General features: G+C 32.7%; 3 protein-coding genes and 2 long non-coding RNA genes across 5 annotated transcripts; 1 reads left to right on the top strand and 4 right to left on the bottom strand.

Moving 5' to 3' along the window:
- Positions 1-1,851: 1,851 nt before the first annotated feature.
- On the top strand, positions 1,852-7,431 carry LOC134273864 (ankyrin repeat domain-containing protein 33B-like). Its single transcript, XM_062756084.1, has 4 exons — positions 1,852-2,044; positions 3,279-3,408; positions 3,571-3,711; positions 5,353-7,431. Exons 1-4 carry the CDS (start codon positions 1,871-1,873, stop codon positions 5,826-5,828), a joined length of 921 nt encoding a protein of 306 aa, XP_062612068.1. The 5' UTR covers positions 1,852-1,870; the 3' UTR covers positions 5,829-7,431.
- Positions 7,432-8,467: 1,036 nt separating this feature from the next.
- LOC134273865 (uncharacterized) lies at positions 8,468-10,747 on the bottom strand. The gene is made up of 4 exons (XM_062756085.1): positions 10,634-10,747; positions 10,389-10,515; positions 9,769-9,838; positions 8,468-9,516 (listed from the first exon to the last, which is right to left on the bottom strand). The coding sequence occupies exons 2-4, from the start codon at positions 10,481-10,483 to the stop codon at positions 9,490-9,492; spliced, it is 192 nt and encodes a 63-aa protein (XP_062612069.1). The 5' UTR covers positions 10,484-10,515; positions 10,634-10,747; the 3' UTR covers positions 8,468-9,489.
- A 2,587-nt stretch (positions 10,748-13,334) lies between these two features.
- LOC134273863 (uncharacterized) lies at positions 13,335-15,513 on the bottom strand. Its single transcript, XR_009993498.1, has 4 exons — positions 15,326-15,513; positions 14,952-15,076; positions 14,515-14,595; positions 13,335-13,989 (listed from the first exon to the last, which is right to left on the bottom strand). It is a non-coding gene; the product is annotated as an uncharacterized LOC134273863 (long non-coding RNA).
- Positions 15,514-19,601: 4,088 nt separating this feature from the next.
- Positions 19,602-20,450, bottom strand: LOC134273866 (mucin-2-like; the record flags this gene model as incomplete). The annotated part of the gene is made up of 1 exon (XM_062756087.1): positions 19,602-20,450. A coding segment is annotated over one exon (849 nt), but the record flags the coding sequence as incomplete, so codon positions are not given.
- Position 20,451: 1 nt separating this feature from the next.
- On the bottom strand, positions 20,452-21,966 carry LOC134273862 (uncharacterized). Its single transcript, XR_009993497.1, has 3 exons — positions 21,918-21,966; positions 20,783-20,933; positions 20,452-20,698 (listed from the first exon to the last, which is right to left on the bottom strand). It is a non-coding gene; the product is annotated as an uncharacterized LOC134273862 (long non-coding RNA).
- Between the last annotated feature and the right edge of the window lie 11 nt (positions 21,967-21,977).

The raw sequence follows: 21,977 nt of genomic DNA, 5'->3' as shown, positions 1-21,977 counted from the left end.
GGTAAGCTTTAAATAGATTTTAAAGCATACAAACAATTTAAGCAATGCAAATAATTGAAATCACAGTTTTAAGCTAGAATGTAAAGAACATGTTGGCAATGGTGGTGAAAATAAGGCCCTTTTATCAAATTCATGACTTATATATTCACTCTTTTAGAATTTATATCCAGAATGCCTGTAGGTAAGAGAGAGAGAGAGAGAGAGTTTCAAAGAGCATTATGTAAGGTATTTTCATTTTTCAGTGAAACAAACATTACATGTAAAATGTTTCATTAATTCATTTTTGAATTTGGTTTCCATTGTAGGGTAATTTGAAAATTAATGCAAGTTATACGATATAATCAACGACCGAATTCACGAAAGTTACTTTGTACTTTACTTAATTCTCAAATGTATTATAATTTTTCCCATCGCTTACCTAAATCGATTCATTGCAGTTGACTACATGATGCATTATCTTTCACATTATTGAAATAAACTCAGTGCACAATTGTTAATTTTTCATGAAGCTATAGCACAAAATACGGTTGCAGTGAAAGCCCCTTGCACTTTAGGAAAAAAATTCTTTAAAATAAAGTACTACGCTCTGCATTGGTCTATTTCAGTCTTTTCTAAAGATTTTTTTCTGAATTCTAGTACTAGGGAAGAAAACTAATATATGTAGGTATAGCTTTTAAAAATTGATTGTTTAGGAGATTAGTTGAAGTAAATATTATGGTTTTGGATTTCCTTTGAAACCGTCGGTGTCAGAGCCATTTAAGTTGGATATATTTTTTGTGTCAGACATTATCAAAAACGGGGGAAGGAAACAACTCCCCCAATAAATAGAAACAAATATATCCAAAATTTAAAAAAATGGCAAGAGAAAGTTTTGAGAAATTAAAGTCAAATACTAGTAGGTAATAAAAATACAAAAGTATGTTCCAATGAATTCATGCAATCAGTATGCAGGAAAATGTTATATTCCTTTATTCTTCCCTTGGTATTCTCTGTGACTAATTACTGATTTCATTTTACATTTATTAACAAAAGAAACTTTCGAACGAACGTTCTATTCATTTTGTTACTGATCGAATATTCCCTCGGTATTAATGTTAAATGATGTGGTTGATTAGAAGTGAAAAGGAAGCATTGAAATGTATATTCAACATTGGTATTTTACTTAATGTCAGTCGATATTGTTTAAAGAGCAGTATGAAGGGACATAAAAATTGGAAAATGATGTCTTTTTTTCAATAGTTGACCATTTCAATCCCAATACATTAACTCTATTTGAATAAGGTCCATAATTGAAAGGTGAGCATATATATTGTAAAATTATTCCAGTTCTTTCTAACACAAAATCTTTCATGCTAGTAACACAACTCGAGCTGTCTCGCTCCACTCTGGCGAAGAATCTATAAAACTCCCTCTGGCTACCCTTGTTTTTCTATTATTATATTTTACTGGATATGTTATAAGCCACAGCATGCTCATTTTCAGCGATATGTAAGCAGATACTGCCTGTCTGATGAGAGGTGGGATTTTCAACCAGGGTCTCATGCGGCTAATTGGTTATTTTTTATTTGTGCTCACGTAATGATAATATTCAAAATATCGTACGTATCTCTCATAGAATTTATCTTTTTAGACTTATGATGGATTATTGTTCCGTCATATATTCCCTCATAAATGTTATTTCGGAGATTCATAGATAATTTAAATGTTACTAAAATGTTATTTGAGATAAAAATCACGAGAAGTTATCACTTCCGTTTCATATGATCATGATGTTTTTTTTTTTTTTTTTTTTTAGAATTGTAACTGTCCTCAGACATCACACATTGATTGCAATTTTTTTCCTCAGTTTCAGGTTAATGTTTCATGATTCATGGAGGAAGATAAACACCGAGAAGACGATGTCATAATAATGTTTTCGGACGAATTCTACGATGAATACACACTTTTGGAGGCATGTCTGGAGTATGATTTTGAAGCAGTCCAAAACATACTCGACGATAGCCCGACAGATGAAGAACTAAACGAAAGAGATAAAAGTGGTAAGGTACGTTATTTTTTTTAAAAAAGTTAATAATAAATGTGAGTTGCCAGGTAATTTGGTGTGTTTTCTGAACAACAACTGAGAAAACAAAACTTTGAGGGGAAAAGTCGTCTTCGTAGCAATACTAGTAACTGGAAACACACTGTCGAAATTAAAGGTGATCAGCGTACCACTTTATCAAATCAATTCTTGCTAATGTAGATACTAATGATTTTTATAAGTGTTCCGGGCCATAATAAGCCATAATGGCTGTGAACATCTTTATATTGCCATTCATTTTATTGTACAGCGTCATTTCAGAAGAAACATTTTATGGAAGTAATTTGTCGAAAGGATCAGTATATTAGGAATTTGTGCATTACAGATATCGTCAACGTAAGATTCCAATATTACCTCACTTTAAGATGAGCCCACAGATAATTAGTATAATAAGATATGTACAACAGTATAGTAATTACAGCTACCATACATTGTTACTCTGACACTGAGAGTGGGCTTCCATTGACAATACAACTAGAAATTAATTAGTCATCATCGACCACCATACATTTCAGGTGACTTTTCGGTTATATTTCCAGCCAGAAACTATGGTAGAAAGCCATACATGCAATCATGGCAATACTTTGTTTTATATTAACAAATTTGTAATTTTTTTTTCAAAATTCCACCATCTTAATTTGTTTTGAGATGGGGATGGGGTGGAGGATAGGAGTGTTGTTTTTAAGTAAAAGAAAATTGATATTCCGAGATTTTGACATGTTTGAAGTTGAGCTTTAGGACCCTTTAGTTCAGTTCTACATTTGCTTTCCCACCCAGTAAATGATTATTGCCTAGTTCAGTTACAATAAAAACATTATTTTGTAAAGAATAGTTTAGTGTTAGGTGCTCACTCAGTCGAGTAAATGAATCTTCCAGTTTGGAGACAAATGAAAGGTGGCCGTGCACATGATTCAACAATTTACTATATGCTACATGAATATTCTATACGTATATTCATTACGGATATACTACATCGACCAAAGTTGAGAAGTTGTTTCTTTAACAGCTTTGTAGCAAAGAAGTCCAGCAAAAAGGTCATGCAAATACCCTTACTTTCTAGATGTTTAACCATTCCAGACAAAAAACTCTGGGAGAGGGCACAAAAACAATTCTTCAACTTTCGATGTAAATTACTATACCTATAGATAAATGTACAAATATCATTTTTTATTTTCATTGGTATATGTTCATATTGCAGACGGCTCTCTGCCACGCATGTGCATCCGGAATGCTACCTATTGTGCAGCTCCTTTCCGAGGTTCCGGAGGTGGATGTGAATTTAAGTGATAAGGAGGGAAATTCGCCGCTTATTTTCGCTGCACAAGCAGGTATTACTGGTAAAACTGACTGTCGTTTAAGTATAGACTGCAAATTTTCAAAATAAAAAAACTGAAGGTATATTTGTGTAATTCCATTTTCCTCGTGAAAATTATTTAAATACATGCAACATAAAGTTTCTTCTAAATACAGTGTGGAACAAACATTTGTAGGTTATCGAGAGATCGTAAGGGTACTGCTCCATGAATTCAGGAAAATAAGAGTGGACCATAAGAATAAAGCGGGCTTCACGGCACTGATGAAGGCAGCACTACAGGGAAGGACATCCTGTGCTAAGTTGCTTCTTTATGCAGGTACAATGTCTAAAGAGACTATTGTTGTTTGAGTTGTTACGTCGTATTTGCAAGATCGTGAGCTGTTTTCTTTTTTCAAATCAAATTGGTTTAAAGTTGGATTGAAAGATATTTTTGGAAAATGAAAATCACACAAATTGAAAATATAACCAATCGATTTCATATTCAAAGAAGACATTGATAAGAAATCACAAAACATAATTCTTTTTAATTAATCAAATAGGAGATAAACTCGTACATAAACCATAAGAAGCAGAGATGTGGTTCAAACTGAATTCATCAAAAACGTAATACTGTACTTACTTACATAGGGGGGTAAACGCGGTAAATAATGAAAGTATGTTATTAAATCAAATCAATCGCATCTTCTAGTGCCTTTTCCGGTGTTGTAGAGAGAGTGTTCCCTCAGAAGTCTGACTCCAGAGTGAGACTTTCCCTGGGGGAATTCTGACTCCAGAGTGAGACTCTCCCCGGGGGAATTCTGACTCCAGAGTGAGACTCTCCCCGGGGGAATTCTGACTCCAGAGTGAGACTTTCCCAGCGGGAATTCTGACTCCAGAGTGAGACTTTCCCTGCGGGAATTCTGACTCCAGAGTGAGACTTTCCCTGCGGGAATTCTGACTCCAGAGTGAGACTTTCCCTGCGGGAATTCTGACTCCATGGCTGGAGGAACCTCGGGAAAATTTCTCTCAGAGCCTTACTTCCAATCTTGCAGGTAGACTTGCTATATTAGTTGACTAGTAGTACTAAGAATCACTGTCTAGAGATTATAGTTACCTAACCTATACAGCCGTGCGGTGATTGCTCCCGTCCGTTCAACTATCTATTACATGTATTCTGTCTATTGCAATGAAATCTTATATCATTATTACGTATTGGCTTAATTAGGTATATCTACTTGTACATGTACATGTTTGTTAATATGTATACATGTAGCTATGAACAAAGTCAAGAAACTCCTTTTGTATAAAAATAATAAAATATTAGTATACTCGGTATTACATATAGTACTTTAAAATTGATGTCCTCTTTTTCCTTTCCAATAAGTTTTCAAATTTTAAATGAATTTATCTTGATTGTAGGTGGGGCAGGAATCACTCATAGTTCTGGACTAGAACTATGAGTGATCCCTGCCCCACTTACAATCAAGATAAGTAGTAGAGTGGACCTTCCGCAAGGAAATAGAATTACCCCAGCAAATCTTACGGGAGGAGGTAGGATCTAAAGTGGGGATTTGCCCTTGGATAAACTTACTCTCTTGTAATACTTTTTATCGGGAGTATGGCTCTAGAGGGAAAACATGGCAATAGAGGGCAAGCATGGCCCTAGAATAAGACTTCACTCTATGTGGGAAGGTGGGAAGGTCTAATACTCTAAAGTAAAAGTTTCGAAGGAAGCATTTCTATGAGGGAAGTTTCGCTCTACAACACCAGTAAGCTCGGAAAAACACTCTGTTTTCTGCTTTTTGGAAAAGCCCGATTGGATTCAAAAATTTAAAATAACCAGTGAACTCAAAGAACAAAAAAACTTTTACACATGTACTTTTTTGATAAATCAAATAAAATTACATTTATAAATATTAATATTGGAATTGATTTTCATATAATGGCATTAAATAAAAATAGAATTCTTTTCATTTAGGGGCTAATCCAAAACTAAGAGACCACGGGAGGCAGCTTTGTGCAGAGGAATGGGCTCGGTTTACGGGCAGACATGAATGTGCAGACGAAATAGCGAAGTTTACTAAGACCAAAAGATTCTTATTCAACAGGTCCAGTAAAAAAGTGTATTCTAGGTCAAGCAGTGTCCCAGATTTAACTGCTACAGACGATAAAGTAAAAGAATACACAGGTCCAACTCGACAAAAGTCCAAGTCATTTCGAAAAAAAATCAAAAGAATGATTCACGGGTCTTCGAATAATAACACTAACCCTAGCTATAGCAATCATTTGACACAGGAAAGCAATCCATTCGCCATAGTTGCGAGGTGTGTGTCAACACCAGCACTCTCCAGTGGCCTACCAGGCGGGGATACCATTTTGAAAAGACCCAGAAGTATAGACAATATCCCACGAGTGGAAGTGACGTCACCAGCAGCAACAAAAGCTGCGTGGTGATTGGTTGCAATTGAGAACCACAGCTTCAGTTTTTAAAAGTAATTTGTGAATTTGAAGTCATTGTGATTGAAATAGAAACGCCTCTCTCTCTCCCTCTCTCTCTCTCTCTCTCTCTGTAGGCATCCGTTCCTCCTAACCAATCCTGCTACCAAAAGACTAAATGATTCACCTTCTCTTAATATAAAACTCAAATTACATGGGGATATGATGCATCGCATTACTCAGTAAAGTTCTGACATTTTTCAAAAGAATTTGCAAAGTCAGAAAGGAACTCTAAAGGAGGTACCCAGAATGTGCGAAATAATGGCTACCGACAAACAGCATGATTGTTTGGTAGTAAATTCTACCATAACTACACGGATATTTAAAAAGTTAGTTTCAGAACTGTAGCTCTCTGCTTGAGAAAATTCGGACAGATAAAGCAGAGAGCTACAGATCCAAGCGTTTTAAAAACCTTCGATTTACGCCGCTTTTTTTTTTTTTTTTATTTTTTTTTTTTTTTGCTTGTCAAGTTTTTCAATAGATGCTCCCCCCTTTCAAAAGCGATCCTACCATTCCTACGTCACTGACTCAAGCACCAATGGGAGTAATTTAAAAAGAAAAAATTTCAAATCATTGTGTAAGTGTTCTAAACTTGTGATATTCTAGTTACTTCCACGAGGAAGTTGTAATAGTCGTACTACGAGGAACGACTGCCATCTTTTAAAATGAAAAAAAAAAATAAATAAAGTGACGAATGTAAAAATCTATTTTTTATCCATTTTTCCCAATCAAATACCATCACGTAATTTTTTGTCCGTTGTTGTGCATTAAACTTGAATTGCCTAATTAATTTTAACCAATCTTGGTAACATCTATGGGAATAGGCGAGGAGTACATATTAAAAATTTCATGGTCCCTGTACCTCCATGGCCTGTGGACAAGGCAAAAATCACCAAAATTAATGCAGTCTAAAATCCCATCATTAGGCCTAGACATCAAGCAGTCAAACTGTTTAGACATTGTTATAAAAAGCACTGAGCCCTTGTGCATTGTTAGCAATTTCAGGGTGCCTTTTCCAAAATTTTAAAACTCACCGTGGTCAGGGAATGTTAGGAAGCTCTTTTGATTAGATAGTGAAAATGTATTGAATTTAACTCTTCAAAAATCTCAAATTCTTAAATAAGATGGAAAACAATATAGATCTACAAGTATAATCAATCAATACAAAAAGTTATGGATCTACAGGATTGTATTATACACAGGTGACTGTTAAGGTCCTTTAGCCTCTTGTAGTGGTACAGGAGTGGGAATGGTCACTTTGCTCTCTTTGTCCATTCTTAAAACAATATTTTTACTTAATAAATGATTACTTAGGAAATCCATTTCATATATGTGTCAGTTGATGTTACATTTCTGCTTCACCTTTTGTATTGTTTTTTTTCTTCGTGTTTTTATTACATTTTATTCATTGTATGAATATTTATTGTAACGAAGATACTTCACAAACATGTATGTTAGATATGGATTTGCTACTTTTTGACCACAGGAGCCTGATATATTGGTCAGTCTGGTCAGTTAAATTTTTAATACAGTTACTTGAAATAAAACCATGTAAATTGGCTTTTAACTTTTTATTTTAAACTGATTACTTTTCCTATACTCTGAATGGATAATTTTAAAATCTCTCATGCTAAAGAAAGATGTAAAATTATTGAAGTTAATGTATTTAACATGCATCAATACCTGTTTCAAAACCAAAATTCTGTATCTATATAATAAAATTAATGTTTGTTCAATTCCTGGTTACAAAAAAATTGACTTGTTTTCTGTGCTGTTTTTAAATTGATCAGTTTTTTTCCTCATAATTGCCAGAAACGTTTGGTTTTTTAAAAATTCTATTTATAGATTATAATATAATTATTTTAGTCAATTAGTTATAAACAAAAAAAGGTCATTGGAATAAATTCAATATATACCATGGCTGTAGGAACGGGGGGTGGGGGTGGCACCCCTCCCCCTAATAATTTTGCCAATATATACCATACTGTAGAAACCATAGCTACTACATGTACCGGGCATATGCCAGCGTCCCCTCAATGGAACAATAAAAACACGACCATTTTTTTTTTACTTGTCAATGAATCTTTGGAAGCTGAGAGAGTGCCCCCAACTGAAAATACATGTATATGGTAGACACCCCCCCCTCAACTGAAATTGCTTCCTGACTGTATACAATTTTCAGAAATATGCGTAGGTGATTTATCATTTCAGAGTCCTTCCTGGGGATAATTCAATTTTCCTCCATATTCAAGTTATCACAATGATCTTATAACAGTTTTAAAAAATGTGTGTGGAGTGGATCCAAGATTTTAACATTAAATACCAAATTTGTCTTTTGTTTTGTTACTTCTACTTTGTTATCTCTGAGAGGTGTGTTTTTATTTAATATCTACACCTGTGGAGTATTAATCAAAACTGGAAACACAGTTTAAAGGAGACAACTCTTAATTCATATTAAAAAAATTATCATGTACTCAATTGAGTATGTTAGCAATTTTTACTACCTATTTTATGCATAAGTTGGATTAGATAAATAAGGGTAACCTTTGATTTGATATTCTCTCAATGTTACATGTAAACATCTAAATGACGTACAGTTTAATACTGTTTCAAAATTATTTATTGACATTAGATTGTGAAACAAACAATTTTCTGTAATGCAAGAAAACAGTATAGCATGCACAGCTTTCTCAAAAATCTTATATAGCTTATATAAAGAGAAATTCATTGTGATCAACTTTAAACACTAAAAACTTTCATAACCATATAACAATTGTGATTAAACTTTGTTTACATGAAAGCTCACACGAACACAAAGCACATATAGATAGTGACGATGATTAATAACTGTATAGAAAGTAAACGAAATAAATAATTGTGTAAAAATATACATATGATAACAAAGTGTTTTGTGTAAAACATTATAATACTGTTGTCATGGCAATATCACATTGATGTAAAACCAAAAATAAAATTCATGTGCCTACTGCACAAATATTGAGGATTCTCTTAGCATGCAGTTCAGAAAGTACAGAAAACACACCACCTTCTAGTAAGTTCTACAGTAAAAAATAAACTAACATTATGACTGATAATAACAAAAACCAATAATATGTGTCTCAGTTTCTTTGCACTTACAAATCATAGATTTTAAAAATATATTGAACAGTAGAAATTCAAAGGAGAAAAAAAATCATGTACATCATTCATATTGTATGACATTCTAAATTATTTCTTAGCCTGACTAAATATGTGAGGTTTAAATAATCAGAGAAAAGTTCATATGACTCGTACACTCTCTTTTTAATAAAAGTATTCATTTGTTGAAGCATTAAATTTCTATATCCATCTTGATCAAAAAAAGCACCAACAATCAATAGTGGGGATGAAAAAAAGATCTCATTTAGTTTTCAAATGTTTGAAAATTGTGACAGAAAATCAAAAATAGATAAAATCAAACAAAAGATTTTTTGAACAATGGCCATTTTCTTGTCAAATCATTATTGGTTTTAATTGACAATAAATTTTAAAAGGTGTTCCAAAATCAATGGTATATTTAAATTTTCCTGTGCCAGGTAAATCCAGTTTGAATGAATTATTTGTTAAAGCCCTCCACTCCTCACCATTGACTGACATAATCTCTAGACTGAAATGGAAAAATGTAATAAAATTTAAAACTTCAAAGGCCCAAGTAAATCCATTTTAAAACTTGACTCATCTTTAAAAAGAACTATCTGTAGATGAAACTCAAACAAGCAGTTTATCTCCATTTTTAGAGGAGTGTGATACACATCAATAATCAATTTGTATATAAAACTCAAATTGTGCATAAAATGGAACCCTCCTGTCTGTTCTGAACGACACACAATAATTCCAGAATATATGAGCTTTTACTTACACTGAACCGATTGGGAAGCTTTGCCGAATATTCCACTAATTGTTGCTGTCTTACCAACTCCCGTCTTTGCCTGAAATAGATGTTGTTGTTTTTTACTTTACAAATATACATGTACCACTTTACGGTTAATATCATTTAAGAACATACAAAAAATATTAGTCCAGCAGGGTTATCACAAAAAAGTCTAACATTACAATGAATCTATTAAACAGTCGATTAAATGACATTTTTGGTTGACAAAGCAGACACTAGTTATTAGGTCAGACACAATTACTGGGTGACCCAATTTTTTCTGGCGAGTTTTAATGCACTCTCTTAAGGTATGAACCCAATAGGTAGTAATCATTAATACATACAATAAAACAATTGGATTAAAATGCCTAATCTGTTTCATAATTATTTCGAAAAAAAATTAATATGTACAGTAAATGTAAGCACATAATTATTTCTTATCATATATATTGATAACTTTCAGTTGTAAATTAAGCCATATTCATTTTACATAGGTTAAAACACTGCATAAAAAAATGTATTGTGTGTCCATTTGTTTAGAACTACGGTGTACTTTTAAAATTGTAATCTATGAAAAAATGATAAATAATCCCACTTTTTTCTGATACATTACCAGCAATTGCTTTTTCCTAAAAGCCAGCAATTCGGCCCGTCCCGCTCTTCTCCTGGCTTCGTTATGTTCAGCAATTCCAGAGCAAGCCATAGTGTTGAGGAGAAAGTGTTTTGGGACACTGGCTGAAAATTAAATTTCACATTTGGCGTGAATCGATCTATTTTTGCAGAGTTTTAACCGACAATTAGATGAATAGAAAATGATATGAAAATAAACAATAGCTATTAATCTCAATCATACCTGATCTTTTTGATGTTGCACTGATAAAATGTCCTACGGAAAAGAAATCGATAAAATACGATTAAGCCGATTGCGTCTCGTTGCCAGGCAGATGGCTATACCTGATTTTCAATACAGAAGAGCTCCGCTATGGGGAGATAAACCTTTCCAAGTTAGTCAGAATGATGTACCAGATATATTGATGATTTGATAGCCGTATGCATATTTCTTTTAAAATATATATCATGAGTAATCATGTTTAAAGAATTTATTCGAATTATGTTTCAATTCTTTTTTTTTTTTAAATCAATTAGAAATAATTTCATGGGTTAATGCTAAACGCGGAACGGAACAGAAAGTGGGAAATATTACTCTAGGTACATGTAAAAATTAATTGAAATGTAAAAATGATACCAGAAAAGGTACTCATTTCATTGTTTTTATCTGCTAGTATTTAATCCTTTATTATTACATACAAACGAGTTGATTAATTAGTGGTGTTCATTCTCTTATTCATTATAAGGGTCCCTGTTGAGCGTATGTTTTACCCTTCTACAGATGATTAGGGTACGGAACATGAAACATTAAATTTTACATGAACATACAACATGTCTTTGTGGTAAAACACGCTTCTCAAATGAAAATGTGCAATCTTTACATCGTATGTATAAATCTTCACCTTTTCAAAAGTAGCCAAGGAATTTACTATAATGACGTCTACTAGTATCGTTACTGTTATTGGCGACACTTGATTTTTATTATGTCATGACTGTTTTATTCACAACTGAGATCCAACCTTAATGAATGTAAGCAAAAGTTTTGAGAATAAACGTTGACATTTCTTAAATCACATCACAAAGATTTAAGTTACTTAAAATTGTTATCCCTTCTCAACGATGTTGGAGATGACATCTTGAAAAGTCTTAAACTTTTGAAATGGAATTTTATACAACAACTCATTATGTATGTAAAAGAATACCTATTGATTTTTAGGATAAATAACATATAGGCCTATTCATCCTTTGACAAATGATCGGTGGTGTCCTGTAGATTTCTCATACAAGTAAGAGCCTCGGTTAACGTCCGTACGCTCCTTAAATCGGCGCCAAGTCAAAAGTATCTCGCCGTGAACCTCTAGCAAGCTGGAGTATCCTGTAGATCTGCAATAAGATTCCAGAATGTTCATCTACACCCTGTGGGTTAAAGGGGGGGGGGGGTCGAAAATGACGTTTTTATACAAAAAGACTGATTCCCAGAGCTCCTTTCTCATTTTACGCATTAAGCTAATCATCTTTTTGTGATTGATTGATGATGATTTGATGTCGTCTTGTGGTAATAATAAAACTTTCCTAAGATAAGGAATCGACCCAGGGAAAAATAGAAACTACACACAGACCCCCCCCATCTTTATCAAAGTACTTTAAACAGGCTTGTAAGTTTAAAAAAATATTATTGAATTACATTGTACTAACACAAAAAGCCTTTTGGCACATGCTCACCTGTGCATTTTCTTCTCAATTTAAGGTAGAGATTGATAGGTTGTCAACAAAAAAACTACCCATTGAATTTTTCTGAATTTTTTATATGTTTGTGTTTAGTCCTTGTTCTAAATCATATCAAAAATTCAAGGTAGGTCATCGGGCTAGTTTAAGAGAAATTCGACAATTTTAATATAGCCTTCATCAACCACCGAAGAGCTGAAAAAGCAGGGTAAAATAAAATAAGAATATGATATGAAAAGGGCTGTAAATTTTTTATTGCTATATCAATTATCATCTGTCTTATATGAATTCAAACATCTGTCTATATGGATTAATATTTGATATCAATCTTAAATTTATCAAGCATTGTAAGCGAAAAAGAGAATTACATTTACCAAGATGCATGGTCAAATTAGGTTAAAATATTGCCTATTCATTGCACAAAGTCTCCCACTTCTGCTTCCACTGTGAAAAAATTACCCATCAAATTTCTTTTTTTATTGCATATTATTGTTAGTCTATACGTGTCTTAAATTTCAGAAAAAAATCATACTACATAATGGGGTTTAAATTAATCCTGGAACAAGTTTATTATCTTACACCCTACCCTACCCCCTTCCTTTAGAAGGATGCACTTTTGAAGAATATGGTGACTAAGAGAGATTATCAAGAATTTATCAAAATATTTCACAGGAAATGAGTAAATTCTTTGTAATATTCTTCTAAATTACATTTTATATCACAAAAACAATTTATACATGTACACCTAGACACATGTTGCCCTGGTTGACCTTTTTGCACTTACATTGAAAAAGATAAGAACTTTCCCTTATATCGTTCAATTTGACTTTGATAGATAGAATTAATCAAACTATTTCAAAGAAAATAGGTAAATTCTTTGTAATATTCTTCTAAATTACATTCTATACCACAGAAAACAATTTATACATGTACACCTGGACACATGGTGACCTGGTTGACCTTTTTGCATTTACATTAAAAAAGATAAGAACTTTCTTTTATATCGTTCAAATTGACTTTGTAGATTTATTATACATATAATTTTTGGATGAATTATCAATGACAATATCTTTTGACCAATTCTGTAATAAATAAACTGGTCTTATTATCTACCATTGACAACAATAGAATTAAATTCACTTTTCTTTTAACAATTCCTTTTTTATTCCAAATACATGTACAACATGAATAAGAAAACCCAGTGATTATGAAGTTTTGTATGCAGAATCAATTCATGGCATGTTATGCTTGTTTTAAAAATATTAAGATAAAACTGTTTTATGTATTACACTGTTAAATGAAGACTGCCTGGTCATCAGTTGTTAGATATCAATACACTGAAGCATCACATGGTAAAAAGTGTGGGCAAATGGAGAGTGATTCGGTTATCATTTCATACATACAAAAATACTGTAATAATTTACAAAGAAAACATACAATGTATCAGAGGTAATAATTTGTAACTTTAAAGTATAGATTTTGCAAACAGATTCATAAAAGTTAGAGAAATCCCACCATAAACTGTATCTGATAGTGTACAATTTTTAAACTCTTGATGTAGTTCAACAAAATAAAGAGAATACATTCAGTACATGTATGATAATAGGATAAACTTGCTATTTTGCTTTTTGTCTTATTGGCTAACAAAGATCAATGTAAACATGTATGCATTTTTAATTGCCATCGTTTGGAGCCAGTTGCGTCATGTTCAAGAATCCTGACAATTCCTTTGTTTTTATGTCAATACAACAAAGGTGTTCTTTCACAAGGATCTGCAGTGAGCAAAATTCATTCTGTATATTCAGATATTGAAGCATGTCTTATGGTGTGATATGTCTGTTCCTCTTTACTGTCTCCTTCTGGTAGTTCTTTTTTCTGAAAAGAACAAATTATTTTAATACAATAAAGAATGAAAATACATATGTTTTACTTCTTTCTTACACTGCAAATATAGTATGACTATGTCTATATGAATATAAGAGACACTTCTGAGATACCTTTTTATATAATGTCATGAATTTTTTTAATAAATGCATATAAAGTTGGCCTCATTAATCTGGGCACTTTTGCTTCCAAGGAAATTATCTGGATTAATGATTTGTCTTAATTAAACAAACTTGGTATATAAGGATAAAAATAAAATATTTTAGTTTCTAAATGTAGGCCACACTCTAAGGCCAAGATCATGGGGTTAAAGAAAAAGAAATAAACTCAGCAATAACTGTTAAAGAGTTAATACCAAAGGATAAAGTTTTTGTGGAAATAAAAAACTACATGTACCTGTCAGTGACACACCAATTCATATTCAACTTTAACAACATAACTATTATATGTGGAATTAAAATACTTTTCTTTTTACATCAAATTCCATTTTTTAAATTCAGTTTTGTCCCTAATTACCTTATCGATATAAATCCAATATTCTTTTGTAACACTGCAGATGACACTTGATTAGTAAAGGATCCTATATTTCCGTGGGATCTGTAACATGATTAAAATAAAATAAAAATAAAGTAGATAGCTTGATCTATTTAAAATTTTTGTGTATAATTTATTAATAATTTTGATTTAATTTGCAAATTTAGCTATGATAACGTGAAGAAGTCAGTATTGTTAAAAAACCATGTCACTTATAAGTTTTTTAACAATACTGACTTCTTCACATTATCATATCAATTCTTTGGTGCTTCGTTTGAAACAATTTCATTCAAGTAGAAAACATATTTACATTTTACAATTGTTTTGGTTATTCAGTTTTGAATTCAGTTTACAATATGTCTATTTATATGTTTATACAGAAGCATTTAACCATACATGTATTTAAGTCAATAGAGCACCTAACTAGTGATACAGGGATCTTCCATTAGATTCTCAGTCCAGACATACATATTCCTCGTTTCCTGTCACACAAGTATGCCACTTTATGTTTGTGTTTGCTGTAGCAGATTTGGCTTGAACTTTCCTGAAATATTAATATGATCTTTTAGAAATTATTGACTCGAGAAAATGCTTCTACATGTATACAATAATACTGTATGTACATTATGGTGTGTAAATAAAAAATACAAGGATTAAAAATCATTATAATTATAAATTTAAATTTATAATACATGCATTATAAAACCGCTCCTTTTTACCACCCCCTTGGAAAAAATTTCTGTATTTTCCCTGATACATGTGCAAGTGTAAATTGAAAGGAAAAAATACAAACCAATGGCTATCTTGGAGTTAATGTTAAGCACCCTTGACATTCCTCTTTCCAGGTGACACTTGATTTGGTCACATTATTTCAGCAGAGAAAGCTGAATACACTGTCTAGTCCATAGCTTGCTTCACCTGTAGCATTAAATATTTCTTTTATAATCTATGAATATGATATCTGTTTATAATCAAGGCCCTTTTGAGTTTACAACAAATACATACCTGTACATAAATTTATAACAATACATGTACATAAATATTACATAAGGCTTAAAAACAGTCAGAGTCTTGTTTTCTGCTACCCGACTGACCCTATTTTTTTTTTTATTTTGGCACTTGATCATAAAGTTGTTTCTTTTTTTTTCAATGCAACTTTTTACAGTTTGCTTTTATTTCAAAAAGACAAAAGATTCGCAAGTACATATGTCCACTATCATTTATAAAAGGGGTTATAACCTGTCATCCAAAGCAGAGAAGGTTTACATATTTCTGCATTTGAACAATTTAAGCAAAATGTTTTTCCATTTTTTGATCTGAGTAACTAAACACCACCTCGTGCGTTAGGCACAGATAAGTATGATTACTTTACATTTTTGCTAATTTTACCGAATTATGGTTAGAACGGCACCTAGTGAAAATGGCACCTGGTAAAAACGGCACCTGGAATATGCAAAACGGCACTTGGTTAAAACGGCACTTAGTGAAAACGGCACTTGGTTAAAACGGCACTTAGAGAAAAAAAGTATATAATAGTGTTATGATATATATTTCACATAAGTTCTTTTTAAGTCAAAATTTAATTTATTGACTTTAGAATTTTTTGTGGCTTCAATTTTGCTTTATTTTCAATCTATTTTTAAAGGTAGTATTTTTAAGCTATAACACAACAATATGTGGGATTTAGAATAATTATATTTGTAGTGTAGTGTTGATAATATGAAAAAAGAAATGGTGTAAATGATTTTAAAAAAAAATATTTACAGTAAGAGTCACTTTATCTCACATTTCTATCTAATTCTGTAGAAATTATTTTAACAATATCAACATTGTATATCTTCATTATAAAAAAACAAATGTTTTGTTCTTGTATGTACATGTTTATTATATTATTAAATGTTGTATGGCTACTCATATTTTATGTACAGTTGCGAGAGGATTATCTAAGTTTTTCTAACTTGTGTACAATCCATTTGACATTTTGTCGAGAAATACACAATAGTAGCTGTATATGATTGCAAATTGACGATCAACAGATTATTGAAGGGGAGGTGTGAAATGGTCTTTTGTTTCCTAAACCTACAAGTGTATTCTTAGTAAACATACTCTAACTGGCTTCTAATTAGTCAACTGTGACTGGCAACCCCCAAAACAGAGTAGTATACATATTTGCAACACTATAATTTTTTTAATTTCAAAGGATCATAATAATATAATTGGGATTTGATCTCTTTTGTAGTAAATAAATATATATATGATTTAAAATATAAATACATTTTAAAAATCTAACCCCTGTACAAAAGTATAATAATTTTCAAATGAATCAGTTTAATTTTTTTCCTAAAATATCTTTTAAACTTTTTATCAATAATAACATACACATTTATTACTATAAATGTAACATAAAGATCCATTTTCTGTATAAACAATATCAAATTCTCAAAATAAAGAAAGTGCCGTTCTGACTTTTCTAAAGTGCCGTTTTGACTACTCTCAAGTGCCGTTTTGCATATTTCCTAAGTGCCGTTTTCACCAGGTGCCGTTTTGACTTGTACCCATTTTGAATCCGGCCTTCATCATGTTCTGACACCAGAAATGTCTGGTTTTGTTCTTCTATTCTAAAAGTTAGAGTCTGGTCATATAATAAGTTTTAATTTTTAGCTAAATAAAACAACTTTAGGAAGGTAAAAAAATCTATGTAGGTCATTGGTAATTGGAGCTAAATATATTGGTTGTACCAGACCTGTGCGTAAACAATCAAGCACTTTAGTCATGATCGATATACTAAGTCGTAAATATTCACCTTATGTATCTGACATGGATACAGCAAACAAAAAATCTGTTCTGCGAAAATTTTACTTCTTCCGTCACACCAATTAACATCTGCAAGCCGGTCATGGTCTTTAATGTCTATATGAAAACAACACCAGGCACAGATTCCGGTGTACCCACGTGGAGCTGCAGTGGACACCGGACAAGGAGTAGTTTCACCATAATTATGTTCATGGTCGGTTTCAGTCTCACTTCTATTTTGATTCCTGTGAAGATGCTTCAATTTCAAGAGCCGTAAAGATTTAATATGTATGATAACTTTGTCTTTTGAATCGAGGAAATTTCTCGATCGCTTCGTCGGCCATCTTGTAGCATAGACAATAATGTGTAAATGAGGACTTTTATTTGACGGCGTTGCGGAATCCGGAAAAAAAGCACGTGCAAATATGCGAATTCTTTCTATCACGTGATTACTATCGGTCTCTACCTTAATACCGGATATTTCTGTAAGTAAAGCACAAATAGAGAAAAAATTGTATTCTTCATCAGGTAGTGGTATTTAGTGTAGCGACAAATACTCGTACTTATGTGTTCTTATGACAACATGTACTAGTATTCTTTTATTAGAATTTAATATAAAAAATCCCTATGATGTTAACATGGTTAAGAAGTCGCAACGGATTACCCGGTATAAGGTTAAATTTGATTTTCGATATTAGTAGACAAACATGTGCTTATGGTTTAAAAGAGAAAAAATGCTTTTTCATACACTCGCTCTCTGTTGTACATTTAACCAATGGCTGTGACACGTTGAATATTATAATTCACCACGTGATATCATTCCGTCACGTGGCTTATATGTATCATGTTTTAGCTACTAGGACACTGTTCTCGAAGACGTTAGATATCCAGCCATCGATTTAAAATATTCTTTACTTATATGGATGGGCTCATACGTTTTAAACCTTTGTAAATAATGTACTTAATTGTGCCGTAAAGAATAAAGATAGATGAAAAATAGAAATCTCGTATTTTTAAATACTAGTACATGTCATTGTTATTCATCCAGTCTACAATATGTTACCTCCGCCTCTCATACATACATAATGTTCGATCAAGGGCTGGTAAGTGCAAATCTCTGTATTTGGAAAACCGTAAGGACAAAAATATAATATTAGTTATTGCATTACAGTCTATAGTTACTTGCAATACTTGAATTTTGTGTCTAATTGACAGACAACTGTAGTAAATACGTATATAAAAGTGAACCTAGGTTAAAGCCGCTTAGTCCGATTCTAATCGCGAAAAAATACATTCGTTTTTCTTCTTGAAAAATAATTGTCCATAAATTGTTTCAACTTTTGTCAAATTATATCCCCAAAGTCTTTTTCTTTTAAAAGATATCAAAATTCATGAACATATTTTATTGTATACACGTTTCTATGTTGATATCGCGTGAATCACCTTCGAAAAAATAAATTTATCGCTTATATCTCATGAAGAACAAACCCGTGCATTTTTTTTCCACAATAAAATACTTATACCTGTACATGGACAATATTTTAGCCTTCGTTACTAAACTTTCTTTAAAAAAATCTTTAAAAACATCTGATTTTCCTTTATTCTTTAAATATGAATATTAATATAAAAATAACTATGAATTATATTCAATTAATTTCTTAATTTTTAAAAGATGTATTATGACTTTGGCTTCTACTAATGGAAAAAATACTCGGGTTTGAATTATCTTCATTATTAGATATAACCGATATATTTATTTTTTTCCAAGGTGACTTCACAACAGATCTTAACTTCCCGTCAGGAGCTTCTGTTTGTCAATAAGGTTTTTGATCTATGTTTTCCTTGTAAGGATTGTTGTAATAAACTATTAAATCAATCTTATAATTTATTTATTTTTATATATTATCTATGTAATGACATACCCCCAGGTACTTTTATTGTGTAAGATAATATGTGCCTGTTTCGGACTAAGCGGTTTTAAGATTAAAAGCAACAGAAGCGACCGAAAAAGACCCCAAAACACAGCGTTAAATGCAGTCATCCTTTAATATTCAAAATAGTAGCTTTTCAATGTAACAATAAATCAAGATAACTTAATAATGTTTTTATTGAAAATTAACAGATATATGTAACAATATCAACGCTTTTTAGCACAATGTCTGAGCAACACGGATAAATCAAGATAACTTAATAATGTTTTTATTGAAAATAAACAGATAACAAAATCAACGCTTTTTAGCACAATGTCTGAGCAACAAGGATAAAAAAAATCACTTTCAATAGAGGCATATAAGGAACAGAAAGCACAATAAGGAAGCTTTGTGCGATAAAACAATTTTTGGGGAATTATTATTTCCAAGACCTTCGTTTGGGTCTTTTGTAGTAGTTGAAGTCGTTGTAGCTTGGGTAGAAGTTGTAGTCGTTGAAGTAGTGGTAGTTGGAGGAAGGGTTGTGGTTGTTGTTGTAGTAGTTGAAGGAAGGGTCATGGTAGTTGTTGTAGGAGTAGTTGGAGAAAGACTTGTGGTTGTTGTAGTAGTTGTAGTTGTAGGAAGGGTTGTGGTAGTTGTTGTAGTAGTTGTAGTTGTAGGAAGGGTTGTGGTCGTTGTTGTTGTAGGAGTTGTGGTAGTTGGAGGAAGGGTCGTGGTTGTTGTTGTAGGAGTTGTGGTAGATGGAGGAAGGGTTGTGGTCGTTGTTGTTGGAGTAGTGGTAGAAGGAGGAAGGGTTGTGGTCGTTGTGGTAGTTGGAAGAAGGGTTGTGGTCATTATTGAAGATGTAGTGGTAGAAGGAGGAAGGGTTGTGGTTGTTGCTGTAGGAGTTGTGGTAGTTGTAGGAAAGGTTGTGGTAGTTGTTGTAGTTGTAGGAAGGGTTGTGGTTGTTGTTGTAGGAGTTGTAGTAGTTGTAGGAAGGGTTGTGGTCGTTGTTGAAGCAGTAGTTGTAGTTTGAGGAAGGGTTGTGGTAGTTGTTGTAGGAGTTGTGGTAGTTATAGGTAGGGTTGTGGTCGTTGTGGTAGTTGGAAGAAGGGTTGTGGTCGTTGTTGAAGCAGTAGTTGTAGTTTGAGGAAGGGTTGTGGTAGTTGTTGTAGGAGTTGTGGTAGTTATAGGTAGGGTTGTGGTCGTTGTAGTAGTTGGAAGAAGGGTTGTAGTCGTTGTTGAAGCAGTAGTTGTAGTTTGAGGAAGGGTTGTGGTAGTTGTTGTAGGAGTTGTGGTAGTTATAGGTAGGGTTGTGGTCGTTGTTGTAAGAGGAGTGGTTGTTGGAGAAAGAGTTGTGGTTTGTGGATTACATGTTAAACAACACGTTACATCACGTGACGTTGCATCATAAAACGGACAATTAGCTTCATCGCAAGCGGTGCTCCTATCTCCAAATTCACATCCTAAAAGAAAAGTAGAAAGCAATATATATTCGGTCGGAGAATTGCCAACTAAGTTGATAGAAATTTGTCTATCCATGCATGTACCTGTTATTCCAGTGTTAACCGTAGGACATGATTCACAACAGTTTTCATGAATTGATGCATCATAGCAAACCCAACTTTGACTCAATGCAGCTGCAGAACAGTTCATCCCATTGACTGTATAATATGGATTATCTCCGTTTGGACACGATCCCTAAATATATTAAAAAGGTAAAAGTTCAGGGTCAAAAATATTTATTGCGTGTAGAATTTTCAGATAATAATTTCTTTTAGCTTTTTCAACGAAACATTTGGTCTTACAGTTGGTATATCTAAGAACACTCAGACTGAAAAAAAAAATATTCATGGCCCGCGATTTTTTTCGGAGAAAAAAACTGTGATCTTGCAGTTCTTTAAAAAATATTCGTATACCATTTATAAAACCAGAATCCCGGGCTAGCTAAATAAGTTAACAGTCTTATAAACTCAATTCCATTTGAAAGTGAATGGTTCCCTCCCTCCCAGACTCCTCCCCTGTAAAATGATAAAGGTCTAAATATGGGATTCAGAATGTTTGCAAGCCCTCGAACTACATACTCTTATAACTGTACAATATTTCACAATTTTGACTGGGCTAGCGAAAAGGGTTACTGGTCTCGTTAACTCGATTCCTTTTGACTTTCAAAGGGTTCCTCGCAGACCCCGCCCTTGTAACAAGATGGAGGTCTAAATATTGGATTTAGTATGTTAGCAAGCCCATTTCCCAAGGTTTACCTTTCAAAAATTATTTATATCAGTACGACCATCATTTTGATTCAGATAGGTTTATTGTTTTTGTGTCTTTTTTGTAAGTTGGATCTTTGATTCTCATCTTCAGCATGTATTACCGGGGTATATTGAGTCAATTAAGTTTTTTGACAAAAAAAAAACTATTAGGACACTTGCGGTAATTTGATTATGAATAGCGAATCATGCATAGCGAAATGGCCACAGAATGCAGTTCACCATTTGAATAGTGAATAACGAATAGCGGAATAACCTTTAAACTTTTAATTTCATCTGTTTATGAGTATGGATTGGATAAAATTAGATAATGATGATGAGTTCGGCCATAATCTTCTTTAAATATCTTTTGTGGGCCCTTTGGTAAATTACAATTTTTAGTTAAACAGTTTTCTGTTTTTGAAACAAACCGTACCGGAGAGGCGGTTGTTATGCTTCCGCAAGTCTCACAGCAGAGGACATCCCTAGAATGGCT

This window comes from Saccostrea cucullata, unplaced genomic scaffold (assembly GCF_032062105.1).
Source record: "Saccostrea cucullata isolate Sc308-1 unplaced genomic scaffold, CSIRO_AGI_Scuc_v1 ctg7124, whole genome shotgun sequence".
In the NCBI taxonomy this organism is placed as follows: domain Eukaryota; kingdom Metazoa; phylum Mollusca; class Bivalvia; order Ostreida; family Ostreidae; genus Saccostrea; species Saccostrea cuccullata.
The sequence above is the reverse complement of the archived record's forward strand: the minus strand, read 5'-3'. Positions and strand labels throughout refer to the sequence as shown.